This window comes from Amphiura filiformis, chromosome 14, assembly GCF_039555335.1.
Source record: "Amphiura filiformis chromosome 14, Afil_fr2py, whole genome shotgun sequence".
NCBI lineage: Eukaryota > Metazoa > Echinodermata > Ophiuroidea > Amphilepidida > Amphiuridae > Amphiura > Amphiura filiformis.
The window spans coordinates 16,397,477-16,411,686 of NC_092641.1; the positions used below are offsets into that span (position 1 = coordinate 16,397,477).

Below are 14,210 nucleotides of genomic sequence, written 5' to 3' on the forward strand. Positions count from 1 at the left end.
TAATGAATCAATGATATACTCACCCACTCAATTACTCAACCGCTCAATCGATCGCTCAACCACTCAAGCAATTAAACAATCATCAATCACCCAATCAATTATTGAAACATTTGATCACTCAATTATATTGGTATACTCGATTACTGAAAACTCAATCAGTGAAACACTCAATCACTCACTCAAGTAATCACTCAATCAATCAATCATTTAAATAATCAATCACCTACTCAACAATCACACAATGGATCAACCACAGACACACAATTAATCAATGACACACCCAGTTACTCAACCACTCAATCACACATTCATGACTCAATCAATCATTGTATTATTACTAAATCACTCGACTAATTCCCCAGTCAATCAACCACATGATTGATATATTGATTCAGTGTGTGATTGATTGATTGATTGATGGATTGATTGATTGGAGTGAGTGTGTGATTGATTGTTTCAGGGATTCAGTTTGTCAATGATTAAATATATGTGATAATAAGTGGTAAGTAATTCAGTCATTGATAAATTGACGGCCCATTGTTATAGTAAAGGGTGACAATGTGACCCATATCAAAACGGCGGCACATTATGTAACCACCCTTTTTACAAATACCCTTACCCTTTATTTAATTTTACTGTTCATCTTGCACAAACGAATTCCTTTTAAGCCGTATAAAATTAATGTTTTGGTTCTCGTCCCCTCCCTCCTCAATTTCTGAGATTTTTTTTTTTTTTTGGAATTTTTCAAATTTAGACTTTGGAATACTTAGGAAAACTTTATACAAATAATAGAGAACATGGATCACTTTTTTTTATTCCCCAGATTCTCACATTTAAAAAAGGGTCTCCTCCTTTCCACGAGCACTGTTGAAAAAGACCAAAAACTACCAACATTGCTAATTTTACATTGGAATAAATAAAAATAAAAAACCTCTCTCCCTCATCAATTCATGACAATCCTCTGGACGAGAACAAAAAAAGTTCAATTTTATACGGCCTTAAGGGCTGGGGTATGAACGTTTGGACAGTATTTATTTTGGGACATTAGAGCACATCAGACATATCGAATTGCATTCTGAATACGAAGAATGTCCTTCTGATATCAAATAATTTTGATTTTTTGAAATTCGCAATTTAATACACATTTTATGGCAAATCATTAAAAATTGATATTTTTGATATTAAACAGTACTTGAAGTAAACTTTATAAATCTGATGATTTATACTTAAAGTGTATGCAGGTGGGATGAAAAGCCGACGATCAATTGAAAATTTTGACCTTTCGTATTGAAGATATGGATTTTTCCCCCAAAACACCAAAAAAAAAGAAGGTCTTTTTGGGAAAAAAAGAATGCAATTCGATAGGTCTGAGGTGCTCTCATGTCCCACAAAATATACTGTCGAAACGCAATAAACGCTCATTTTAGATCCCTTAAATAGACTGAAGATATCGTATCAGGCCACTGCAGGTATGTTTGTTTTCAATCACTTGGTTTAATCAATACACATCCTAATCTTATGAAATGAAAGCCTCTGCCCCAGTCCCACCATACGAATATTAAGACCCCTTAGAAGACGCCCACCTCCCCATGTATTCAATTCTAAATTCATATCAAATAATAAAGGAAGGAGGTGGCTGATATGCTTCACAAATGTAATGTGAGACACAATCAACACATGCAAAGATCGGAAATAAAGATGTAAATGTAAGAACAATAAATTCATATGAAATGCAGATTGCCAATATTTGTCATTCTGTCTTTCGTAAACAGATCCATCAGTGGGATTGTAGTTAAGAATAATACGATTAATTTAAGTTTGGTTTGACAAATCCAAAATTATTTACTCACGCGACTTGAGCTTTCGCCATCCAGACTGATGGTTTGATGGCCTGGTTTGATCACAAGTGATCTGGTCCACTGCATTTCCGCGGTGTTTTGATGCAATCGTAATACAGTTAGGAAGCGGGACTACCAATTCTTTAGAAATGCATAGTCGCGCTAAAAGTCGATCGATACATGTTAAAATCAGCACAATTCAGAGATACACCTTTTGCTATGAAATTTATTTTCTCGGTCAAATATAAAGCAATAAAGATAAAGATTTTTTCTTCAGTAATGTCAGTTAAAGACATAGTGCTTGGATATACATTTTTTTTAAATCCTGGTGTTAAAATTCAAGCATCATATTTTGTCTTTTAGTGTGATATTTTTGATTTTTATAGGCCTTTAGTTCGCCCGTGAGCTTTTTACGGAATTCATTTTTTAGCGTCTCAAACTAAAATAGTTTGCTAAAGAAAGATATTTCCCACCTCTGTAAAGCACATCGTGTGGGTCTATATATTATAGTTTTGTCAGAATTTCCGTTTTATTTTACCCTTTTTTCCTTCATGGTCCGAAAATGTCAAACTTAGTACTTTATCTCGAGAACAACCAGCAGAAATAATCGATATTTCAATTGTTGTCAACCTGGTCCCTTTTCCATTGAAAACCAGGATTGCCTGACCAGCGATTTGGTAGCCCAAATCCCCAATTCTGGTAAATGAGGTGAATTTTGGAAATTTGCTCCCGTGATAGCCTGCATTTATAGGGGCTATGGATTCCATGATTATGAAAACCATTTTGTCTGTTTGTTTGTTTATTTATTTACCTAGGATGAGGTCCTTGGGAAAATCCACTGTCCAAACCTAGAAAAATTCGCGTGTTATTAGAGGGGATTTTAATTTCCTGTCCCTCCTATCTCCAGGTGAATTTTGAATGACCCCCCCCCCCATCGCGGGTTGGCATTTTCATTACACCCTTCAGACTTGCGTTCGGGTTTGTGTAGGCCTATTTGTCATAATTTAGCGCTATAGGACCTACTTTCTAAATGTAGGCTATAGCTATAGCCGTGCTATGTAAATATTATAAGGTACCGGTATGTAATATTATGTAGGCCTATGGGGGTGGGGTGGGTACTCAACACATTTTAACCATGACTTACAATGCAAGGCTCATTGTTGCCATAAATGATTTTTCCTTTAGGTCATTACAATAGGTTGTTATAAACTTCCATGTTTAACCTTGTATTGTTTTGGCTGCTTCATTATGACTTTCGGTGGGTTTAAGCAATTTCAAACAAACACAAACAAAAGGCACTATACGCAGTCACCTTCATGACAATTGAAACACTAGGTAATTTCTTTTGCTATATTGAAGTTCTGGCAACACTGTATCCAGGCCGGGCACCCAGAGATATCGATCCACAATGCTAGTATTAGCCTAAGATTTCACGCATAGATTTGAAAAATTTTTAGCTAGTAGTCAAAAATTATGGAATCAAAACGGAAATTCTGACAAAACTATGATATATCGCTCACGGTGATGTGCGTTAGAAAGTTGAGAAAAATCCTTCTTTAGCGAACTATATTACTTTGAAAAGCTAAAAGATTGATCCAAAAAAAGGCTCGCGGGCAGAGTTGAAGCCTATCAAAATCGAAAATCTTACACTAAATGACTGAATTTCACGACTAAGTTTAACACTAAGATTTGAAAAAAAAATACAGTATCAAGCATTACAGTTTTTCCTGACATTTACTGAAAAAATGAAAATTATTGCTTTTCATTTGGCCGAGAAAAAAATTTTACACTGAAAAGGTGTAACTCAAAATTGTGTTCATTTGAATACCAAATTCGATCGTTTGTATTGCCTTTATTAAATGACTGAGTGAGCCTTGCAGAACAATAACAATCGGTAGTCCCGCGTCCTAACTGAATACGGATCATAATACGTGATTGAGAAAGAAAGAGCCGTCATCGCGGATGATTGCTGAAATGCCACAGAGAAACAGAGAAGCAATTCAGATTCGCAAGTAGGGGACCAAATCAATCAACCGCGATGACTTCTCTTTCTCTTTAGGTCACGTATATGATCCACTGCTAAAACAAACTTTGATCCCAATGAGTGGGATTGCATCCAAACAGCGCAGGAAATAAAGTGGACCAAATCACTTGTGATCAAGCCATCAGCCTGGATGACGAAAGCACATAAATAATTTTTAGATTTGTCAAACAAAAATTTAATTAATCTTGTCATTCTGTGATTTGTGTCAGAAGGAGAGGCAGTATACCTCATTCATAACCTCCGCATATCACACCATATGTACGTCCCAATCAAATTGCTCGTTGGATGATATACGCACAGCGGCGCGAAGGTTATTGATATCCATCTGTTGCGCCAGAACACTTTACGCGCACACCATATTTGCACATGGCGTGATTGCGCAGTGCCGTAATTGGTAAGTCCGTTTTAGCCTGTTCGACGTTTTGAAGGGCGGAATATAAGTTGTTTATTTCAACAAATTTCAGAGAATATAATCTTGAGATTTGGGTGAGTGATGAGTTAAAAATGACGGCTATGAATTCGGTTAATAACTTTGCATCAGTTATATGTCGGGCATTGTGAAAAATCTAAACATTTTGCTTTGGAACTCGGAATATTCCTCGGTTCCAAAGGCAAAATGTTTAGATTTTTCACAATGCATATTAACCTATAATTATGTAATGAATCAACAATTAATGTCGATTTAAATAAATTAGGCGTTCATTCATATATTTTCATGACTAAACGGTTGTTTATGCCCGAGGGCATAAACAACCGTTTAGTCATGAAAATATATGAATGAACCCCGTTCATACATACCAGAACATTTTGTGATTCTTATTTCATCAAAATAACAGCAAATGATTACAAGTAACATTATTAAAAAACATGATTTTTCTTCATTTTCCCTACCCGACGATCTCACATCCGGGGCATAAACGCTGTTAATGCCCGGCTCTCGACCAATCACGCGCGCTGTTACATAGTGTGTATGTATGAATTAGGGGGTCATTCATATATTTTCATGACTAAACGGTTGTTTATGCCCGGGGGACCACTTGCGGCCCGACGGCATAAACAACCTTTTAGTCATGAAAATATGTGAATGAACCCCGTTCATACATACCAGAACATTTTGTGATTCTTATTTCATCAAAATAATAACAAAAAAATACAGGCAACATTATTAAAAAACATGATTTTCCTTCATTTTTCCTTCCCGGCCATCTCTCATCCGGGACACAGGAATAAACGCTGTTTATGCTCGGCTCTCACCCAATCACGCGCGCTGTTATATAGCGTGTATGTATGAACTAAAGATCAAAGTGAAAAAGTAGCGTGTAACTGATTTACGAAACGTTGATTTGCTGATTAACTGATTTACGAACTTTTATACTATTAACATTTAAAACGTTGTTCATATAGTTTGTCGTAATATTGCATTGATGAGCTTGCCACCTCGACTACGTCATCGGGTAGGTCTTCTTTGTTAGGTATAGGGACGGCTTTCCGAATCCCGTTGATTCAAAGGTAGATTTATGGGCCATTTGACCTCCCATTATTAATTGCAAAGGACTGATCCATTTGGTTAACATAACCTCGCTACCAGGGGCCCAAGATAACATGGAATCATTGAACGGAATGCCCATTGCATCGCAGTAAGCTTTCATCATCCGTGGGGTGTCGGCTAAAAGGTCATCAGCATCGATGATAATTGGCTCTGGATCCAGCTCTTTCTTGACGTATTCAACAGATCATACATTTCCTTGAAGAAGAATCCAGGCGGTATCATATATGGGGTCATCTCACCTAGCTTTGGTTTTGGGCCAGGGCGAGGCATTTGATCCCCCATTTTCTTAAATGATGCGAAGACTTTCAAAGGGTGTCGAATTAAGAAGGTATGCCGATACCCCTTTGGTAGGGCATCAAAATGTCCAGCAATGCCTTGCACCATATCTTTGTTGAAGATTAGCTTCTTTCGAGGATACTCCTCCTCCAGTCGTTCTTTAACCCAAGCGAAACTATGTTTGGAAGCGTCGTAGATGTTATCTCCAAGGTTGCTCATTTCTTCAGGTGGCGTTGGTAATTTGCCTTCCATTTGTTTCTAAATCATTTTCATTTTGTTTGGAGAAAGGAAAAAGAAAAAAGAAAAGGAATAATCATGTTCCTCAATAAATAACTTTATAGTTCAAACAAGAATTTGTCATATTATGGTGGATGGTTTTTAAATTCAAATTGCATGTATTATAATTGGTACTTATATCTCTCATATTCCGTGAGGGCACGGTGGCCTAGCGGCACGGGTTCTGACTCATAATCGGAGGGTTGCGGGTTCGAGCCCCGGCGGTGGTGCTATCGTGTTGTTTTCTTACACAAGGCTCTTAACCTCTATTGTCTCTCACTAAGAGGGATATCACAAGCCATAAATGGGAACAAATAATAAAGAAAGAAAGAAAGAAGCTAAAAAGGGAATGTACCAGACAAAATGTCTAATGCACTCCTCCGGGGCTCGTGCATAAGACGCATCAACCTCAGCGCAGCGCGCATGCATTATTTTGTCTAATTTCTTTCCCAACAAATAATACACGTTTATTAACCTATAAGTTTGCAATATGTGTTTGTCTTTTAACATGTCTTGAGTGACAAAAGAAACAGTATTAACCATGATAAAATCATTCTTAGTCAGTGTGAGTGGTCTAGTTCGTAGACACATTTCTGATTGGACAATCGCATGATTTCGGGTGCCGTCTAGACGACCCCACGTCATCATGCGTCTTGATAATGCGTAACACGCGTTTAGAGGTGCGAGTATGTATCGCGCTGGATGCGTAGACTAATGCGGAATACGCGAACTCGCTAGCACGGTACGCGCAGCAGAATACGTGAAGTTGTAAACAAGTTTCGTTCATTTTATAATGAGGGGAGTTTTTATGACGGTAACTTAGTTTTTGCTTAAAAAAATTGTTTACAGTTATTAAAATAATATTTAACTGACTAAGAATGAGAATAAACGATAGGAATTTTTATTTTGCCTATCCTCTACCTATGATAGACGACAGGCAGGTCCAATATTTTTATCGTATTTTTATCTTCATCTGAAAACACCCTTATTTCGCATCTATTAAAACACAAATCTACCCCAATATGGTTCAGTTTTGAAATTGTGATTATTTTCCAAGTGTAAGGATATTTTTGGGAGCAGCATATATTGCAACACTGCAATACTGCCACTATCTGGGGTATGTGAGCGCAAAATTAGTTACTTTACAGTGAAAGAAAGAAGCTAAAAGGGAATGTAAGAAAGGACAGATTTAGATAAATAAAAGCGTAACTTTTCAGTAGCGTATCGTCATGGGGGCACGAGGGGGAGGGGGCAGTGATTCCTCATGTTTTAGCGAACTCTCCCATTTACTCAGCTAAACTAATAATCTCTGCAACACGCGATACTTACAATCATTTCTGCGAACATTTTGGTCGTAAAAGCTGTATTGTTTCCATCTGTTCCTACCATTTCAGCATAAAGATATGGTTCATGCCAGCACACAGAATCTTCCACAAATGTTAAACACTTCAGAAATGATGTCGACACGGAACGTGGGACTCCCCAGAGAATTACTCGAGCTTGTCTGGTTGTCTCATCCGCCATCTTAAATATTCTGTAATGTTTTAACAGTAAATTTTCTTTCAAACGTGGCCACAGATATCCTAAACAATAGATAGCACACGAGGTAAATACTTAATGATTAAATATAAATGCCCGGAACATTTGTTTTTCCGGAGCATTCTAAGGTTCAAAGTTCATTTCCGTTAACTTTGCTTAATACCGGGTTAATACCCCAAAGTGTACAAAGAACAAGCAGAAGTAAACACAAGCCATTAATATGCAAATATATCAAACTAGCGTTAGGCCTAGTATAGGCCTATACAGGGTGTCCCAGAAAAATTTACCGAGTGAATAAAATTAAACGTAAGTCGAGAAATAGACATCAGAATCAAACAATTCTAAATGTAGCGCATAGCCTATTTTGTTGTGCATCACATACGAACATTTTATTTGATTCGGTTGACTGGTTTCGAAGAAATGAACGATTGCATAATGCGTGCATCAATGCAGTTCATTCCAAATTTGATCAACAGGCACTTTTTTCATACTACTCGCTCACCGCTTCCTAAAGTTTGGGTATCTCATTAAATTTAGTCCACATTATCTATTAAAATCCGACGGTGTTATGTCATTAATGTTTTCACTGAAGATGAATAACAGTTTGTCCGAGAAAACTTTGATTTCTGCAATTGGAAGCTCTCCAACTTTAATTCTTTAGGCTGTGCAAATATACTTTACAAAGAACATTTGAGCCAAGAATGACAATGATCAAGTGCTTACAGCTTTACGTGTGATTTTTGATACCACGCAACATTAATGTTGAAGTTTTAAAAGATTTAAACTTTGCAATACAATTTCTTGGAAATATTCCGAAAACATTATTGTGTGTGAGAAATTTTAAGTCAGCTGGAATTCTTTATGTAGTATTCTTCATGCAACATTTATATCAACATTAACGAGAAAAGATATTTACTAATATCGAGCATCATCTCACATGCAAGCTTTCATTTTCAATATCGTGCCGGTTTTCAAATTTGAACAAAACCTAATTGAATGTTTTGCAAGAAACAGGTTGTTTAAAAAGAACGAAAAGGATTTCAAATATGAAGCCCATTGACAGTTTAACCACTCGTGCGCATTGTGTTGAATGATCTTTCTTTCAAACTTGGAATGAAGTGAATTGACACATGCGTTATGTAATCGTTCATTTCTTCGCGATCAGTCAACCGATTCCAGTAAAATTGGCGTATAAGATGCAGAATAAGATGGGCTACACGCTGATGTTTAGAGTTTTGGATTCTGATGTCTATTTTTCGACTTACGTCCAAATCCATTTGCCCGGTAATTTTTTCTGGGACACCCTGTATAACACTCACTTCAAAAAAAAGTAAGTGCCTCAGTCGTTATATGACCAAAAATATTTATGCGATTGCAATCATCAAATGAGTCGTGGCACACGTGACGTCATCCGTATCATACCAACACTGACAGAAAATTTGAACCCAACACGTGCTTTTATGCATGACTGGGTTCAATAAGGAATCACCCATTTTAAAAAGTTGCCAACACAGTATTATTGAGCTTAATTCACGGTACGTAGAAGTGGTGATGTAACAGGATTCACTACCATAGCAATAGGTTTTTGAATATATCGCACTGCACTAGCAAGTTCTTTAAACCATAGATGTCAAAGAACCGGGATAAAGACCTGGATCGTAATTCAATAGAATATCCATATCATGCTGATCACTCGCACCTGTAAGATTAGTATCTTTGAACAGATCGGCATTGTATTCAATCTATGATTGCAGATATACACAGGTGATGAGTGCAACCTGCTTACTCGTTCATTTCATTTCATTCGGCTGCGAAGCAGGCGACTACAAAGTTTCTCCATGTACTACGATTTGAAGACAAAATAGCATCTGGCAGTAAAATGTTGCCAAAGTCCCCCAACAGTTTTTACATGATAAGATAAGTAGGATGTTTTTGCCTTCCATGTCTACGTCACCATGCAACCGGGCCAAACAATGGGATGATCTTCGGCACAGTTCATCTTCCTGTATCCTCAGGATATCCAAGGAATCGTACAGTCTGTCCACTTAGAAGTACAAACCAAATCTGTGGCATCGGGGGTCGATGCTTTGCGTCACACGCGAGCGCGACGCGACGAGTAAAGAGCGTGGTGCACAAATCGCGCAGCAGTTGGCGCGCCAAAGAAGCATTGCACTGAAATAATTATTCTCATACCTCCAGTTTCGAGGTCTATTTACTTTGTACTTCTATGTGGACAGACTATAGTTGACGTGACTTGACAGAGTTGATAAGAGGCTCAGTGTTGGTGAATGGTGATTGTTTTGTATATTCTGTAACATGATGTATAGACTGTTGTTTGAGACCGATCCCGTGGGCGTGAGAGGTCCCCTAAGTTACTCTTCACAGTTGTGTAGTACACCATAAGACTTGAAAAAAAAAGTGAGGGTAGACTTTGTGTAACTCGGCAATAACTCTGCTAGAGGGCGTTTTCAAAATGGCTGCCAAATTCCATTGAATTACGTGTTAAGGCTTAAAATTATGCACCACTGAATGCAAAGTGGGTCTGAGAACTATTTATTAGTGGCTTACCTACTATGACTCAATAAAGACGTATATTTAGAGAGCGCTTTTCAAAATGGCTGCCAAAAATTTAAGGCTTAAAACAAGTACAAATCAATGCAAACTATTAATACAAAATGTTATCGTTGTAAAGATGTCAAACGCCATCATACTGGCGGGCTCCTTTGTTCAAAGGAAAAGTTAAAATTGCTGCACGATGATGCGTAATATGCACATGATAAATTTGTATTTAAAATATACAGAAAATAAGAATTGCTTAAGGGCTGGGGTATGAACGTTTGGACAGTATTTATTTTGGGACATTAGAGCACATCAGACATATCGAATTGCATTCTGAATACGAAGAATGTCATTCTGATATCAAATAATTTTGATTTTTGAAATTCGCAATTTAATACACATTTTATGGCAAATCATTAAAATTGATATTTTTGATATTTAACAGCACTTGAAGTAAACTTTATAAATCTGATGATTTATACTTAAAATGTATGTAGGTTGGATGAAAAGCCGACGATCAATTGAAAATTTTGACCTTTCGTATTGAAGATATGGATTTTTTTAAAAAAAAAAAAAAAAAAATTAGGTCTTTTTGGGAACAAAATCCATATCTTCAATATGAAAGGTCAACATTTTCAATTGACCGTCGGCTTTTCCTCCCTGCTACATACACTTTAAGAATATATCATTAGATTTATATAATTTACTTCGAGGACTGTAATATATCAAAATTTGAAAAATATCAAATTTTTATAATTTGTCATAAAATTTGTATTATATTGTGATTTTAAAAAATGAAAATTATTTGATATCAGAAAGACATGCTTCGTATTCAGAATGCAATTCGATAGGTCTGAGGTGCTCTCATGTCCCACAAAAAATACTGTCGAAACGCAATAAACGCTCATTTTGATCTTTAAGGGGTACTACACCCCTTTGGTAAATTTGTGACTATTTTTACATTTTCTCAAAAAATAATAACACACTGGTAACAAAAGTTATGTATATTATTGGGGCAATGAATCCAATTACTACACTGAATTTCAGTGACTCAAGACAAGCGGTTCAGTATATATGATAGGAAATGAGGTACATCCTAGTGGTACCTTATTTCTTATCATAAATAACGAACCGCTTGTCTTGGATCACTGAAATTCCAGTCTAGTAATTGGATTCTAGCCCCTTTAATATACATAACTTTTGTTACCAGTGTGTTATTAGTTTTTGAGACAATTGCAAAAATAGACAAAAATTTATCGATGGGTGTAATACCCTTAAATAGGAATTATGCAAATATTTTATGTTGCAATTCTGGTACTATTAAAAAAATAATTTATTTTTTTGCATTTTTACAACATTTGTTTGCTAAAACGACCCGGTTATTTTTGCTTTTCTTTCTGGTAGTATTAAAAACTAATGTATTTTTATGCATTTTACAACATTTGGTTGCTAAAACGACCCGCTTATTTTTGGTTTTAAATTATATTTGTCACCTTCGGCATACTTCATTGTTCATAGTATTAAAATGAATGCGGGTCTAACAATGTTGATGCTCATATTAGCAGCATGGAAGATATCGCAATTGAATAGGATGGTTGTTGAATCTTTTAATACAAGCATGACAAGACAGCGAGCATTGATAGAGTTAGGGCTTCTAGGCCGTTGTCTACAACACATTTCGCCATACTGTATTTTAGAAACGCTTGCTGTTAGAATAAGAACAATTTTAATGCTAATTTATTGCACATTCTAGGGAAGCGTGGTTACCTTTTTAAAATAACCGAGTGAGAGGTTTTTCAAGAAAATATTTTGCCTGTCAAAACGGAAGCATCAACTGTATAAAAGAAAATATGAATATTAACTGCACATCATATATAACGATTCGTGATACCCAATTGTGGCACATTTGATGTCGTTTAAGAGGCAGAGAATTTTAGTTCAATTTTATATACGCCAAAATATTTTTTTAATTGAGCAAGAATAAGGATAGAAAAAACGTTGAAAATTTATGTGAATATTACATTAGACCCAACCAAAGATTACTGTTTCGTTTTTATGGTAATCTAATCTTTTATTTCCTGAAAAAACATCATGGGTCTAATGTCGATTATTCACATACTTGATGAAAACATCGAACGTGTATACAAGAAAAATGGTAGGATCCTCTATAGTATTTTACTGACCATGGAAATGTACTGAGACACGAGCACGTGTCAAAATCGATATAATGTATTGTCCATATAGACGCCGATTTATCATGTTTATTGTTTGATTTTTTTGTATAGGCCTATAGAACACACAGTTAACAACAATTGAGCGCTAATAATACACATTAATGTTTTTAGGCAAATAAAATTCCAAAATATGGTACGTTTTCTGCCTTTGCTTGTCACGTGGTAGGCCTATGTTGAAGTTGCGATTATATCTTCAAATAAGTTTCAAATGGATTACAACAAGACAAGTGGACGAGTGGTCTAAGGCGCTGGGTTCATAGTGTGTCGAAAGCAGTGCGCCATGAGTTCGAACCCCGCCTCCGCCAAACTTTAATGAAGTAAAATTAAAATTAAAATTTTACTTTAAAAAAATTTCATATTGGGGAAATGTGACTGGCAGAATTTATGTATGGCGTGGAGTGGTGTGGCCGTTGTCTGAGACAGATCCCGTGTGCGTGAAGTTACTCTTCATAATTATGTAGTAGACCAACATGAGAATTAATAAATGCTGGTAGTGCAGCGCGGTGTATTCAAAATTGTTTTCACCTATAGAGGTTATCCACTTTACTCTACAGTGTGACTTCTAACAAAAGGCGCTGGTTTCCGTGGTATTCTTCATTCAATCCAATTCAATGCACGACCTCGGAGTTACCTGCATGACTTTGGCGGGTTATTTTGAAACAGTCATGGTTGCACATGCAGGTACTTCTTTTGAAAGTCCTAAACAAGGTATAACAGTCACCGATAGGTTACGCAGCTTATAGAACACGGATAACCTCTATAGCCCGTTTTTTTGAAAAATGGCCATTATGTAAGGGGGTTCGTTACTTTTTTTGAGATTTTTATTTACTGTTCTATAAAACTAAAAAGAGATGTTCGTCTTACCTTCGTGTCACGGCTTGATTTTTAAAGATTCAAAAGGAAGCAAATTGACGCCACTATATAGGCTACAACGTACAAATACTGCTTTATCGTGTTTTATAGTACGTGCACAGTTGTTGTGTATTGAAGTAAACAGCTTAGGTACTGAACTGACCTATGGACCGGGCCTGTACGTGGTCACTACTTGAATAAGGGGTGGTGCAATAATTATGTGTACCCTGGGGTGAATTCTCAAAATGGTCTGCCAAAAAATCGCTTGCCCCCCTTTTGGCTGTGCGAAAAAAGCTTTGCCCCCCCTTTCGACGTGCCAAAAACCTTTGCCCCCCTTTTGACGTGCCAAAAATCTTTGCCCCCCCTTACACATGCAAGATTTTGGGGAACCCGAATTTAAAACCTTAAATTGTCTTAACATATAATGCGATCGCAGCGAGCAGGAAATTTTGCATATTTGAACGTGTTCGTAACGTTTTCCTACGCCTTTTTAGGGCGTAATATAGAAACGGTGCCCAAAATATCTGTGCCAAAAATTGCTTGCCCCCCCCTTTCGACCTGCCAAAATCGCTTGACCCCCCTTTCGACCTGCCAAAAATGCTTGCCCCCCCCTTTGGCCTGCCAAAAAATCTTTGCCCCCCCTATAATTCACCCCCGGGGGGTACACATAATTATTGCACCACCCCTAAAGTAAGGAAGTTCAATCAAGTGAGAGATTTAAAGGAACACAGTCATGGCAAAATATATATTTTCTTTTTTAAATCTTTATGAAATCCAAACCTTTTTAGTGCTTTTAATGCGACCGATTAGGTGCGTGGACTTTTTACTATCCCTTCACCGTTATATTTTTTTGCATCTCATAATTTTATGCCTATATAACAATTATAAAAAAATATATATTTGCATTTGCAAGCTTTTGCATATATGTATATCCCCGGAGGCTATGATGTAGGCCTAAAAAATTTTAACAAGTTGGTCTTTAAGAACTGCAAATAAACTGCTTTTGGACGATAACATAATACTCATAATACAAGACTTGATAC

At 36.6% G+C, this 14,210-nt stretch overlaps 1 protein-coding gene across 1 annotated transcript; it reads right to left on the reverse strand.

The window, feature by feature from the left end:
- Positions 1-1,470: 1,470 nt before the first annotated feature.
- On the reverse strand, positions 1,471-13,305 carry LOC140169770 (uncharacterized). Its single transcript, XM_072193075.1, is given in 4 exon segments — positions 1,471-5,611; positions 5,614-5,965; positions 7,313-7,517; positions 13,180-13,305. Coding segments are annotated over 3 exon segments (834 nt in total). The 5' UTR covers positions 7,508-7,517; positions 13,180-13,305; the 3' UTR covers positions 1,471-5,324.
- Positions 13,306-14,210: the final 905 nt, after the last annotated feature.